The following is a 14,248-nucleotide window of genomic DNA, read 5'->3' as shown; positions in this document are numbered from 1 at the left end:
TCAGAGGGTGCAACAGATGAGTGTTTTTAAGTGTAGAAATCCTGTTGAATGTCATCAATAACGTTTTTAGAAAGAAGATAAACTTTGAGACTGAATTTAAATTTAGAGCTGTATTGTACTAAATCAATGTTCATTTAAGCTTCGCCTCAGGAAACACACCATGTATTATAATTGGTAATGATTAATGGATTGATTCCGCAGAACATCTTTCATAAATAATTGCAACACAAATTTAACAGTGACAACATCCACCGATCAAAAATCGTTCTATTTGTGAATGTTTATTTTCTCTGTGAAGCGCTGCAATCCATTTTATCGTCTGCTCGCTGTGCAAACGACCCCCATGAGCACAGGCAACCTGGCGCGCTGGAAGCTGTGCGACAGAGATAGGGGCTCCTGGTCAACAAGCAGGTTAATTGTGTGAAAGGAACAGATGCTAATACGGGACTGAACTCGACAATCACAGCCGCCCGGTGCAGCCTCCCCCGTGGCTTCAAATTGGCCGCGGAACACGGCAACGGAATGACATTTGACCCTGAGGAAAAATGTGCACAGGCCAGAATTTATTGAATTTTGTAATGAGTTTAATATTTTAACTTTCCTGGATAGATGACAGCAGTTTTTAAACCATTTGGAGGATTTAAAGACGAGGAGGAATGGAGAGACTGCACTTTGATTAACTTCACACTTGTGGAGGAGATAACAGCTTTCTGAGAGTCTCTCCTGGGTGGATTATTGAGTGTGAGTGTTGGCACATTGTGTGAACCCTATGAAGTCAATTAGCAAACTCAAGTCATCACGTAGAGAGACAGTGGGAAGGGAAGGCGTGGAGTATGGGCCTTAAGAGTTGTGAGGAGTTTGTTTTTAAAAAACATCACTCAAAACGACAATCTTTCGTTCAGCTGCGATTAGTCGAAACCTAATAGGAAGTTAAGGATTATCTTTAAAAGGGAACTTAAAGACGACGTGTTGTTTTTGCAGCAAATCACAAAAATAATGGGTGGAAAATATCCCTAAAAAGAAACATCCCTGTTAGCTTGAGTGCAGAGTTAGCTGTTAGCATCTGGAGCTATACTGATCTGTTCACAGCTCTGGAGTTCAGTAAGGCGCTGGCTAGTTTTGCCCAGAAACGTGTGAAAGAGAGCTCTCGTGCTTTTAACACATGCTGACAGTTGATTGTTTGAAACACAGACATGGCATTTCACACTAACCTCGAGCGCTAACCTCGTGTAGAATGAGTTAGCGTACAAGCTGCAATTTCTCACGGGAAGTTAACAGGCGAGAGACGCTGTGTTGTGGTTCATAAGCATCATTCTTTTTAACCGTTTCCAGTGTAAGTCGTGCAGTGTCAATGCTTAATCGAGTTTTCTCACCTTCTGCTGTGCTAGCATCCTTTGAGTTTGTGAGAAGGGAATCTCTGTAATCAACTGTATCTGTTTGAATGCAGAATTTGTCGGCGAGGCTGAAGATTTATGGTGTCGGAAAACATTTTGGTTTGTCGTACAAATTGTATTGACCATCATGTTTGAGCGGGTCTTGTGTGGAAAGCAAAAGAGAAAGCATTGAAAGCATTAGCCTAAGTGCGGCCCCAAAATGATAGACTAATATCTGACAGCTTTTTATTGATCTCGGTAAAGAAATAGTTGAATATGGGTGCTGATGACGATCTAATCCACTTAAATTCTTACGTCTCAAGTCACTAGTTAGACTGCAAACAGAAATATTGGCCTTCAACCCACAGGCTAAACCCTCTTTATACAATACCAAAGTTTTTTTTCTAGATTGGTAAACCCATCCAATGAACAGTCCTTTAAAAGGTTGTTATATTACCATTGTTACATCAGTCAGTGGAATATAAAGCTGCAGCCAGCAGCCAGTTTTCATAGCAAAGCAAAAAGCCTTGGAACGGGGAAACGGCTCACCTGGCGCCATCACAAAGACACAAAACATACCTATTAATATATCCAACGTTCAGTAATTAACATGTTCTTTTAAGTTTGTTTTATACACATTAAACAAACTTTATATATGGTTAAATATATAGGATGGAACCATGCTAACTGTTGCCCCTTGATTCCATTCTTTCTGCTGAGCTAAGCTAAATGGCTGCTGGCTGTAGCATTATATTTATAGGCCAATGAAAGTGGTAATGATCTTATCGCTTCTCCATAAAAAGCAGTTAAGCTTTTCTAGAAACTCTTCCTATCTGCTCAGAAATCAGAGATCTACCTAATGACGTCTATTTAAACTCTATCTTGCGTTACAAGAATAAGTCAAGTTAAATATGTTTATTGTTTTGCACTTCAGCAGCACAATGTGTCCTCAGCATCCTTCAGCTGTCACTCAGTTGGAACATTTTCGCCCTGACAGGTTCCTGGACATGACGTCTCTGTCGAATATTTCCGCAAAACAGAGACAGAAAAAAAAAAAACACCACCATGCCCGAACAGATAGCTCTAAAATATTTGAACATATTTCCTCCTGACAGGGTGTGTTGGCCTCCCAGGTTGGAACTGTCAAGCAGTCTGAGTGATTGAGTTGACAAACAAGGGCAAATGGTTTTAAGTGGATATTGCAGAGAAGGTGCATCGCGCTAAATCTGCTGCCTGTACTGCTGCATTTGACTTAGTACCCAATATTCAGTTTTTCTGCTTAAGGCTGCAGGGTTCACTTAATGGAAAGAAGAAATCTACTGTGTCTTTAAAGGTTCTGTCTCTGTTATCTTTATAGAGGTACTCTGAGTGGAAGTGTACTCTAATAAAACAACTTTTAGGAAGCTGGAAAAAAACCTCATTATCCATCCCTGCTACTCCAAGCGTTTACTCGCTACTGTAATCTTTAAGGGTGTTCACAGCCTCTGCCTCCACACACAGATGAACTTCAAATTAATGCAATCAATAACGACTAATAAGTTTAACTAAATATTTTAATGAAGAATAATTAGCTCTGCATCCTGTTTTGGGCACAACTGAGAGAAGATGTTTTTTCCACCTTGCTGCAGTGTTTCTCTCCAGAGCCTTAAATCCATCCTCCCACCTCCGGCTCATCTGCTGGGGTCTAAACTCCTCATCGCATGTGGTGGTGGGGGGGTTTTAGGATGTGAGGATGTGGAGGATTAAAGGATTTTCTGATTGCTCTGAAAAAGACACCATGGGATACAGAATTTCCAGAAATGGCTGAGGTACCCACATCAAGATTAGAGGGTATTATTCTCCTCCTTAGGGAAAGAGGACAGGAGAGCCGCTGCTGACAGCTTCGTAACAAGTGTGTTGGGGGAAACATTTACTATTTAAGGAGCTTGTGGTAAACTACAAAGACTTTTCTCTGCTGGAATCAGTTCTGCAAACTTTTCCAATTTCATGAAATGTCATGGCTTGTTTTTTTAAGTGTACTTCTCATTTTCTCTGGAAATTGTAGCCATTAATAACAAGTCAACATTACATGATCCTCTTACATTTAATGTTTGGGCTGAATTACCTTCAAATGCGCTGCAATTTATCCAATAGCACTAATGCACAATGTGCTGCGAGAAGACAGTCTATCTGTGGGTGCTGCGGGGTGATGAACAACCATGTTTGGGGAGGCAGTTTAAATTTAAATTTGTCACAAGGAATAAGAAACTAAATCTCCAGAGACACAAAGTTTTGACTTTTTGTCTTGCCAACATTCACGTGTTTTTTGCAGCTCTTCTCTTTCTCCCGCGGAAATATCAGATGTCATGTGTGACAGGCAGCGAGCATGAGTAATACCGGGCTACGAGGCACAGACAGCACCAGAACTCAGCACTGTCCTCAGACACTGGCCTTTAGTCAAATGAGGCCAACAGTAGACGGCACAGCAGTCGTTTAATTAGGGTCTGTATGGAAAGTATTGGGATGCTTGGGTTCAGTATTTCCTTTGGAGCCTCCCTTTGCTGTTATAGATGCAATAAGCTGGGCACATTGTGTCCTGCTGAAGTTGAATTATTACAGTGTAACTTTATATGGCACATTAAACATCTCTTCCCCTCACTGTGAACGTGGGAACGACTGTGGGAAAAGATAATAAGCAATCACTCATACTTGAGAAGATCATGTGTAAGGGTGCGCAGCACGCTCCGATACACATCTCGATACATGGGCTATGATATGGATCAGGGACAATGCTTTTTACTGCACAACTATGTAGATGAAATTGACCCAGTTCTATTAAACTGTTCATATATTTCATAAAAGGGAAATCCCGATTCTTTGTGCGACTCAATGACATGGAAACAAATGGGAGTAAGTCGCAATAAAACGGTCCATAGATTCTGTGATTACCTCAGACCTCATTGAATTGAGGCTGGAAAAACTGTTTAAAAGGGGGTATTGTGCTAATTTCAAGCTTCATATTTCACTCTGTGATACCGGCGGCAGGGTCCAAAATTAGCACCCGCCACTCACCAAATGCGGGTAAAAATCTAATTTGGTGACTAAAATAAATGAGGTCGGACACCAGGTGTGTGTGCTCCCATCCCTACAAAACATACTTTAAGTTGCTGATGAAGTTTTGTTCAGCAACGACTGGCATGAATAACCGATCGCAATCCTTTAATTGACCCTCGCTGACCACCATCGGCACGCTCACGCTTCTGTTATTTAGCTCGCACAGGACTCTAATGCGTCAACAGTCTGATAAGTGCGAGTTTACACTTTCGCTGGTCGCACCGGTGCACCTGAAATGAAGCAGGTGTAACAGAGCAGCTGTTAGAAACATGAACTAGTCATTGGCAGACCGTGGGCGTCTTCTTCTTAGTGCTGCTATGCGCCCTTTGGACAGTCACGCAGCCACCTGGGCTTCCAGGTGTTGTGCTGCGGCTCCACAGGGGCTGCCACTTGGGCAACTCGCGCTACATTAGCAGCCCTGCACCGGCTAATGGGGACTTGCTAGCTACAGCAGCTAATTATTGAGTTTTCATGGTGTGGAGGCACATTTCCAATTCACTAACCTTCACCATCACTGTATTGAAACTACAGTATTAACTTGTACCGCTGTCAGTCAGTCAAAGGAGAAACTTAAGACCTGTAGCACCTAGCAGACGGCGGCAGAGGCTGTCGCTAACATCTGAGCTACAGTATGTTCACCATCTGAACTGAGGAGCTTGTAAATGACAGTCGGCTGTATTAATACTCCATTACAAGCAAAAGACCTGGAATAAAAATTTTAACGAGTTAAAATGACTAGAATCAAAATATTCTTACAGCACCAAAACTTAAGGTAGCGTACTCATTGTGCAGGACGGCCTATTTCAGAATAATATGTTTAATTCAGTGGAGTAAAAGTATAGATAAATACACAAACAAAGTAGTATTAAAAATTAAAAGTTAAAAAAATTACACTGCTATTATAAGTTCAGTACTAAAGTAAATGTATTGGTTTCTTTCTACCACTGGTTATTACTGAAATTATATCTAACAACGTTTTTATGGCCGGTAAAAAAAACATTTTGGCAGGTAGACCAAAAATAAATTTTGGATCCTGACCGGCAGAGTGGCTTAGCAAAATTTACAGTTTAAAAAACTCATTTTTCTCACACTGGTGCTCTGTGCAGGCCCTCAGTTAGCTCTGTCCCTTTAAGAAACCCCGCCCCTACAAGCCTGCTTTCCTCTGATTGGCCAGCTCTCTGAAGCCTGCTGAAACCTGGCGTTCACAGCAGCCTGCAGACTGAGCTGAGAAGCCGGGGGATTACTCCAACATACTTTTACCTACAGATGTGAAACTTCACCCACGTTAAGCCTGAACATCCAACATTATAACATTATATATATATATATATATATGTCTTAAATTGTGAAACAGCATTCTTTAAAATTGGAGTGTCTTTATTTGTGTGCTCTTGCTTGTGCTAGCTATACTTGCATCCATAGATTCCGTTATCTCCGGCATAGATCTCACTTTAATGTGTTGGTGAGTGTTTAGATTTATCGTTGTTCTAATGATCTTACAAATACCGTTTAACAAATTAGGAATCCTTTTCCTTATTTTCTTATAAAACCCAAACGCCTTCCAAACTTTGAGTCTTAGATTTACATTTTGTTCTTGTTTATCAGACATCTTGTTCTTGTTCTTTACAAGTAAAGCTACACAAATGTTGCTCTTGAAAAAGGTTAAAGGAAAAAGGTCGAGAAGCATTGACCTTACACGCGAGCTTATGTGCTGTGGAGAATAAGCAGCAAAGCTTCAGTCGAGTGATTCCTGACGTTCCTAACCTATTCGTGGTACAGTTAGATCATTCCTGGGGTGTGCGTATTTACTGTACGTTGTAGCAACTTTAACTCGGAACCCAAAAGTTCCAAAAGTGAAAGAATATAAATGTGAGGCGAGAACAAAAGCGCTCCCAGGACTCCCTCCCTTCAGCAGTAAGACAAATTACACCCCACCCCCACATCTAATTATGTTTGTACAGTCCCCCTATGTGAAAATAAAATATCCGCCTTCCTCTCCATAGTGCACCGCAGCCTATAGCGCGTCCCCGTCACACTGCAGACTGCAGCTGAAGCAACTCCCTCACCACAATCTTGCCGTCTCTGTGACCTGCGTGTGTTCTGTTCAGTGGGGTGGACTTCTCCTGCCAAAGATGAGTCAATTCATAACAGCAAACACAACGAGGCACATTCTCTCTAATGACTGGGTTACGATGGAAACCAGGTCACATATGAAAGCACTTGATGACAAAGAAAAATGGAAAGCCCTCAGGCTTCACTTTGCTCTCTGACTCCTCCTCAGAACAAACCTTGATTTAATTTGTGCGTCCTTATATTCACAATTAAATCCATCCAAAAAGCCGGTTGTGCTTGAATAAGAAACTCAGGGTTCATCATGTTCCAATTAAACAAATATTGTACTGAAAAATGCGAAATGGCAGCGGGGGAGCAGCCACTGGTTGCACAATGTGGCTCTGCTTGTGGAGAAAAGGGCATGCCACAACATTTTCAGATTACAAGAGCTGTCGCTGCATTCACGCAAGTCCTCACGCACAGAGGTCAATCCCTTAAGTTTCTTTCTTTTTTATATAATACCTGTCCTTCACACAGATTTCCCTCACTTCCTTGCCCTTTGCACCTGCCCCAAAACCCCACCTAAACGAGCTTTACAGTGAGATTGATTCGGCGTCTGAAGAATCGATCGTGAAAGGTGCTTTCAGCATGAAAGGACCCGAAAAGACCCTTTTGATTGACTGCAGGATTGTGATAGTCCACTGCTCCGTGGCGTGGGTGTGATCATTAATAGTGCGCTAAACCCCGAGGTCAGTGTAGTCTCACGCTGTCAGGGGAGGTTGTGTCCAGAGGGAGTAATATGTTCACACAGCTCTGCTCCATTACCCATCTGTCTGGAGAGGAAGAACAATGGCTTTTCCATCACTCTCCGTCTCTCTCGCACTCATGCCCGTCTCTCTCCCCCTCTGTCTGTCTGCCTCACTATTGCTGCATCATTAGCTCGCTGCATACAGAACGCCTTCACTTCTAGAGACTGGGAAATTAGCAGTATTTCAGCGTCAACAGTTCTATTTCTGCAATCATTATTGTGGAAGTTGCTTCATGTCGGAGCCGGAGTTGTCTCATTAACCGTATCACACTGTACTAGACTGGTGACAGGAGCATGCTTCAGATCCGACGTTTACAGTCATTATAGATATAGAAGTTATCATAAGTAGATAAATTACTGTTTCTAGTTCAGTTTTAGTATAAGGTGCAAAAGTGGAGCAGTGTAATGTCAGAGCTGCGATGTGAACAAAAGGTCCTCACACAGTCAGAGGCGGTCTGCTCACACACGGTCATTATCTGTGTGTTACTTTAACACAAACTGTGAGGCTCACCTAACAGCAAGACCCCGCTGCAGGTGAAAGAAACAGGTGCACGCTGACGTTCTCAAACAGGAAGTTGGGTATTTTAGTGTGACGCGCTACTTTGGCTGTTTACCAACACAGTCAGCTGCAGCAGAGGCTGTGACACACACTTCATGGAGGCTATTAAAGTACTTAAAAACCCTTGCCGCCAAATTGCTGTAATTTGCGTCACGATTTGCACTCCTTCTCTGAGTCATGAGTCAGACAAATCGGAACAGACAGACATAATAGGCATTTTTACATTCAGTGTAACTTACACTTTTGGTATATGTAATTACACCATGATATCCATTAGGAATAAGAGGCCATAAACCCCCTAGAAAAAAAGGAATAAAAGACACTCTATACAAGTTCAGAACTTCACTGAGAATAATCACATTTTAAAGTTTCTTCAGTATAAAAGTAATCCAGTGGCAGTTGTTTGTTTGCGAATTCGGCATTATTTAAGTGTGGCAAATTTGGACAAATTTGTAGCCAGCAGCAGAACTCGCTGATTCTGTTATTATACTTCCTGTTTCCATCACCTAAATCATTACAGGAATTCTAGGTCAAAAAGTTGCAGTACGTTTAACTTTTGGAGCAAACAGATGATACGATTGACAAAATCCGTTAGAATAAAACTTTTTGATGCATCCTAAATATTTTTCCACATTAGTGAGGCTCAGGGACGGGGGATCCGGGACGTCTGGATTTTGTTTAGGGTGCCCCACAGTGTCAAAATCTTTTACTTTGAAGGGTGCTGCTGCAATTGAAAAAGTAAAACCAGTCAAAGTTATATACTCGGATACAAATGTCTGGCCTGCCAACGCATCTTGTAGCGAAAGATTGTCACCACGGGTGTCTGTATCTCAGTGCATGGCGCGGGGTCCGCTTCGATTTGCTGTGACGGAGGATGAAGACTCTGCGAGCGACAGGCCAGTGAAGGCGAAGCTTTGTGGAGAGCTGTGTGAAATCTCAGATGACATGGAGAGGCCAGGGCTGTGGACAGCTGAGAAATCCTCCTCAGGCATAAATCCTCCAGACTGGAAATCCTGTCCACCGCTTGGCTAAGCTATAAAGTTCAGCTTAGTGGACATTTAGTTTGAATTTTAAACATGAAAGCTCTTAATTTGTGCCCCCAAAGAAAACCTTTTAACAGCCCTTTGGTCCAATAAGGAAAATGTAAACATAAATATGTAGTTTGTCTTATAACTGTTCATGTAGGGGACTTATTTGGTCATTTAAAACCATTTGACCTCAATAACCAGTGGAGTATTTCCATTTTAGGCTAATCTTTACATCTACACTACATTTCAAAGGATATTTTATATATGTAACAGCTACGGATGCATGTTATTATCGGCATGTTACCGGTATCTGCAGATAATCGTTGAAAATGACCGCCAATAAACAACGCTTTAATTCTGCCTAAATGCTCAATGATTCCCTAAAAAAGCTTGACGTAATGCTACGAAATGAACTCGCACGCACTTCCTGCCTCTTCAGCCAAGCGTGAAGAAGCGTCCAAGATGTCTGCGGTACGGCAGTTTTTCAAAGTTTCCGAAACGGACAGCAGGGTTGATTTCATTTTGATGTATTTGATCTGTGCGACAGGTAAAATCGCCTTAGCTGTGAGTATTGTTAGGATTGTCTCAGGGAGAGCATCCAGACATCCAAGCCTGTCTAAGTTAAATGAATATTACAGTTTTGTTTAAAAGAAAATGTGACATACAAATAAATGTATGTGAATGTGTACATTTTACTGTATTATGTTATTTCTGCATCGGCCGGTGGGCCACGACAATAAGAGTAGGCATGATATCAATTCCACTACAGGGGAGACTTGATGTTCTCTGCAATTAGGTGGTAAAAAAAACATGCAATTGTCAAAAAGGGTTGGGAAATATCGGCATCTTTATTGCTACAGAATAAGCTCACCCTTGACTTGTCACTCAAATATCTAAGTGTCAGAATGTTGTCTCTTGCAGCAGCAATTCTGGGGCATGAGTAATTTTACTTGGTATCCAGTGATGGAAGAAGCACTGATCACTTGAACAGTACTCTGACAGATGTATCATTATATCTGACATTACATTGTTCGGACACTGCTTCTTTGCTAGTGGTCATAAGTCAAAACATGGTGGTACTACGACTGGATTGATCTTAAATCTTTCAATCTGTTAAGTTACATGAAGACACATCTTTCAGATAAATGTGGTTGGATAATAAGGAAGATATTTTCCTCTGAAGTGACACCTAAAGTGGATATTCTGCAGTACCCCAGAAAGCACTTGAACTGAAAAGCACTTGTGTAAATGTGCACTCCACTTCTTTGTGGATTTGAATGCAGGACTTTTACTTGTCTGAGGTGTTTTGACACTTTTAGTTAATCACTGTCAAAGACCAAAAGTTATCTGATATTTCAATACAAATAATAAATTACATAATTCTCTGATAACCATGCAAACACAACCTGGCCTGCTGGTTTCAGAGCTTGTAAATACTGTAGCAAGTAAAGGTAGAGCGTCGTCAATATTAGAAAAAAGCCACTTCAGTATGCCACGAAGCAGCCCTCTACAATCTGAGTGCTTTGTGGAGACGGGAGTCGAGGCGTGCTCTGAAAGGGCCACCGAGACGCTCCTCAGCGTGAGCTATTGTAGATAAATCCTTGTAATCAGTGCGTGTGGAAAAGGGCACCCGAGCAAACGTAGAGAATTGAATTCAATATCGGCTGGTAAGGTGTAAAAAACATTCCGAGCATCAGCTGGTGAAATATTATTGCTTTAAATGAAGAATGGAGCGACTCTGGCGAGCGTCCCAAGGGCAAAGCCGGAGATGCACTGTTTTCCGTTTGTTCTTCTCCCCTTCAGCTGAGAATCCTTGCAGAGTGCTTGTCAGCATTCTTGGTGCGTCTCCAGCTCTTTGCACGCTGCTTGTTCCACAGGAAACATATTCAAAATGCCCGAAAAAATAAATGACTGTGCCCGGCGTCTTTTATCTGTTTCCTGGTAGAAAATCTGGGCCGGATGATTTCTGAGTATCTTTTATTGTAGTTTTTGCTTTTTCATCATTTGAGACTGTAATTACTTTTCCCTCAAAGCGAGTCTAATGTAATTGAAAACTATCCATGTATATGCATGTGTGCATGACTGCATACAATAGTCACATTTGAATTCTGTTTACATTAATACGCTTCCCTTACCCTTGGCTGAACTGGAGACTAATGGAGGTTACTTTAATATTTATGAAACATCTCCCAGTACACTTGGCTGGCTATCCTTAGTCTTATATGGAAACCACTGATACAGCACCAGACCGTTTGAAAAATCATGTCCTAATAGACCGTCTCTCTCTCTCCCTCTCTCTCTCTCTCCCCCATGCATCACCATCTGTTTGTCCATATTGTGTGATCCTCTGTTTCTGGTCCCCGCGGTTCGCCACCAGACGCTACTTTTGGCCTCCTGCTCGGTGTGTTTGTGGTCTGCGGCCTGGCTCTGCTGGGCCTCCTTACATTCATCTCCTGGAAGCTGTGCTGCGAGCCTTGGCGGACTAAGGCCCACTTCCCCAGTCCATCCCTCACCCCCGACTGTGGCCCCGAACACTGCCCGCTGCAGCCATCTCCCCCGCTGCCCAGTCCCCAGCAGCCTCTGGTCACCATGGCGACAGAGAAGGTGAAAGACCCCATGGGTTCGATGGGTTTCCTGGAGGCGGCCGTGAAGATAAGCCATACATCCCCCGACATCCCCACCGATGTGCAGCTCTCCATGAGGGAGCACTTCCTGCGCCGCACGCAACGCATGCAGAGGCAAACCACTGAGCCTGCTTCCTCCACCCGGTTAGTCATGAACACACGTGTCTGTACGACTGATAACACACAAGACTGTGGGATGTGGTGGTTCATATGTGCATGTGCTTAGGGATACATTCAAGCATGCATGCATGCATGCAAACGTAGGCAGAGTCTAAGACATCCCATCAGAAGGTACAAATGTGAAATAGCCTCAGTGCTACAGGTCATGTATTTCCAGAGAGCAGGCACCAAGTACCCTTAATACATCAGTAATGAAGCTAGAACATTTCCATCGAAGCAATTTGCTGTCGACCAAGTTAATTATAAAAAATACTGTAGATGGTGTTGGTCTCTGCCTCAGAGCCACTTCTGTGCAGGTCATTATGGTACAGCTAATTATATGTGATGGCTTCTTCATGAGGACTAATAAAAAAACATGTACTGTAGCAGTAACAGCAGAGATGCACGTTTTCCCCATGTTAATAAGTAAACACTCTGCGTATTATGCAGTTATCCTTTAAAGCACATTTTTCGGTAGTAAAAACTTCCTCGTAGGTTCCAGACACAAAAAACATCTTTCTTCATCTGGTCCCCAATGGGCTGTCAGTGTCAATTTGTTATAAAGGTAGTGCTGTTTTATCTTAACCTGACTTTCCCTTCTATCTCAGCTTCGTATGTTTCCCAATTCCTCACAAAAAAGGCCAGACAATCCCAGGGCAAAGCAAAACTTAAATGTGTCAAAGGGAAGTCCAACCACTTCTTAATCAGTATTCTAAGAATATTACAACATTGACTTTGCAATGAGAACAGTAAGCTAGCTTTCTGAGGTAAATGCATTTTTGAAAACAGTTTTAACACAGACCACACGCCAATAGTAATGTCATCTCGTGGGAAATAGACTCAGCTAGCTGAATTTAACAGAAGACGTGAGGTGGCATAATGTGACACACATCAGTAACCTTCTGTCAGCAGCAAGGTCTTTCAGGTCAGCTTCGTTTGACTCTTAAACTCTCCAGAGATTCTTTGTCTTTCACTAACATCTTTAACAGAAGCCACAAAATATTACTTGCTGTCTTTTCTGTTCCTGCAGGCACAATTCATTCAAAAGACACCTGCCCAGGCAGATGCAGGTAGGCAGTCTAGACCTGGGAAATGACTACATGGAGGAGAAAGACGAAAGGCCAACCAGCATCGGCCGCATCCAGCCAGAGCTCTACCAACAGAAGACCCTGGACTCGGAGGATTCGTCCAAGAACGGCAGCAGCAAAAACTGTGGCTCTATCAACTTCTCTCTCAAGTACGACTATGAAAACGAGGCCCTCCTGGTCAACATCCTCAAGGCAGTAGACCTTCCTGCCAAGGACTTATGTGGCACATCTGACCCTTATGTAAAAGTCTACCTGCTGCCCGACCGCAAGAAGTTCCAGACTCGCGTCCACCGGAAGACGCTGAACCCCACGTTCAGCGAGAGCTTCCAGTTTCCTGTGCCTTACGAAGAGCTGGCGATCAGGAAGCTGCATATGAGCGTCTTTGACTTTGACCGGTTTTCTCGGCATGATATGATCGGCGAGGTGGTGCTGGACAACTTGTTTGAGACGTCAGACCTCTCGAGGGAGACGAACATATGGAGGGAAATCCAATACGCCACCAGTGTAAGAATCTACTCTGTTCTCTCTAGATTCAACATCCAACGACTGATTGTATAAAGACACTCCAATTTCAATATATTCGATGATTCTTATTTTACATAAACAATTAACTCAAGTTTACATTACAATCAATACATTTTAAACCAGGGTCATAGCAAATAAGGAGCTCAAGGTCATGTCATCTGGACAGGTCATCTGGAAATTTGGGGGGAGGATTACGCTCGGCACTACCTGTATACAGTAGGCTGATTCAGCCTCAAATTGGATGTCGCCCACTTATCTTACAGTGGCTTGTTGCTTTTCAGTTTTAGCATTTCCAAACTTCTAAGGGCCCGATCAGACAGGACGCGTTTTAGCAGCTGGGGGCGGCTTTATTGTCATTGTCTTCGATGAGAGGGACGTTTTTGCACGCTGCTTTTGCTTTGCAGAGCGCCTCGCTTTTTTCCGCTCTGTGCACCTCGCGTTTTTGAGGAAACGCTCCGAGCGCCTCGAGTTGAAAAAACTTCAACTCAAAGCAGAAAAGCGCCCGACGTCATGGGCGTTTTTTCTCATTGTCCAATCGGATGAAAGGAGAGGCGGGCCTTCTGTCAGTTTACAATGGAACGGTTAGGTTAATGACAGCTAATGATTCGGTGGTTGCCTTAACAACAGTAAAAAAAAAAGCCGCCCCCAGCTGCTAAAACGCACTCTGTCTGATCAGGTGTATACTTCAACAAAAAAGGCAGTGCGGTGCGTCTCGCGTTTTACAGCCTGCAAAGCGCGTTCTGTCTGATCGGGCCCTTAGACTTCTAAAAAAGGTTTGTTAGAAACTGTTTTCATTTTAGTGGATTGTTGTTTCACATGTTGTGTCTTAAACTATAGTCGTGACTCAGACCCCTGTTATAAAACTGAGTTTTACTAAACAAAAGACAGAAAAAGACTAAATGTTCAAGGCATCTGCAGCTTCAGCTTCAGCCACTCATA

The 14,248-nt window shown here is 42.7% G+C and overlaps 1 protein-coding gene across 2 annotated transcripts in view; it reads left to right on the top strand.

Annotated features, from left to right (window-relative positions):
• The window catches only part of syt6a (synaptotagmin VIa), a 70,760-nt gene that overhangs the window by 46,654 nt on the left and 9,858 nt on the right, over positions 1 to 14,248 (top strand). For both annotated transcript variants that reach the window (XM_069660036.1, XM_069660035.1), the window contains 2 exons: positions 11,291 to 11,681; positions 12,727 to 13,288. In XM_069660036.1, the coding sequence (XP_069516137.1) occupies positions 11,291 to 11,681; positions 12,727 to 13,288 (953 nt within the window). The remainder of the gene's footprint in view (positions 1 to 11,290; positions 11,682 to 12,726; positions 13,289 to 14,248) is intronic.

This window comes from Semicossyphus pulcher, unplaced genomic scaffold, assembly GCF_022749685.1.
Source record: "Semicossyphus pulcher isolate SPU_LCO1_2020_fin unplaced genomic scaffold, fSemPul1.0.p SCAF_13, whole genome shotgun sequence".
NCBI lineage: Eukaryota > Metazoa > Chordata > Actinopteri > Labriformes > Labridae > Semicossyphus > Semicossyphus pulcher.
This window is presented reverse-complemented; position numbering and strand designations above follow the sequence as displayed.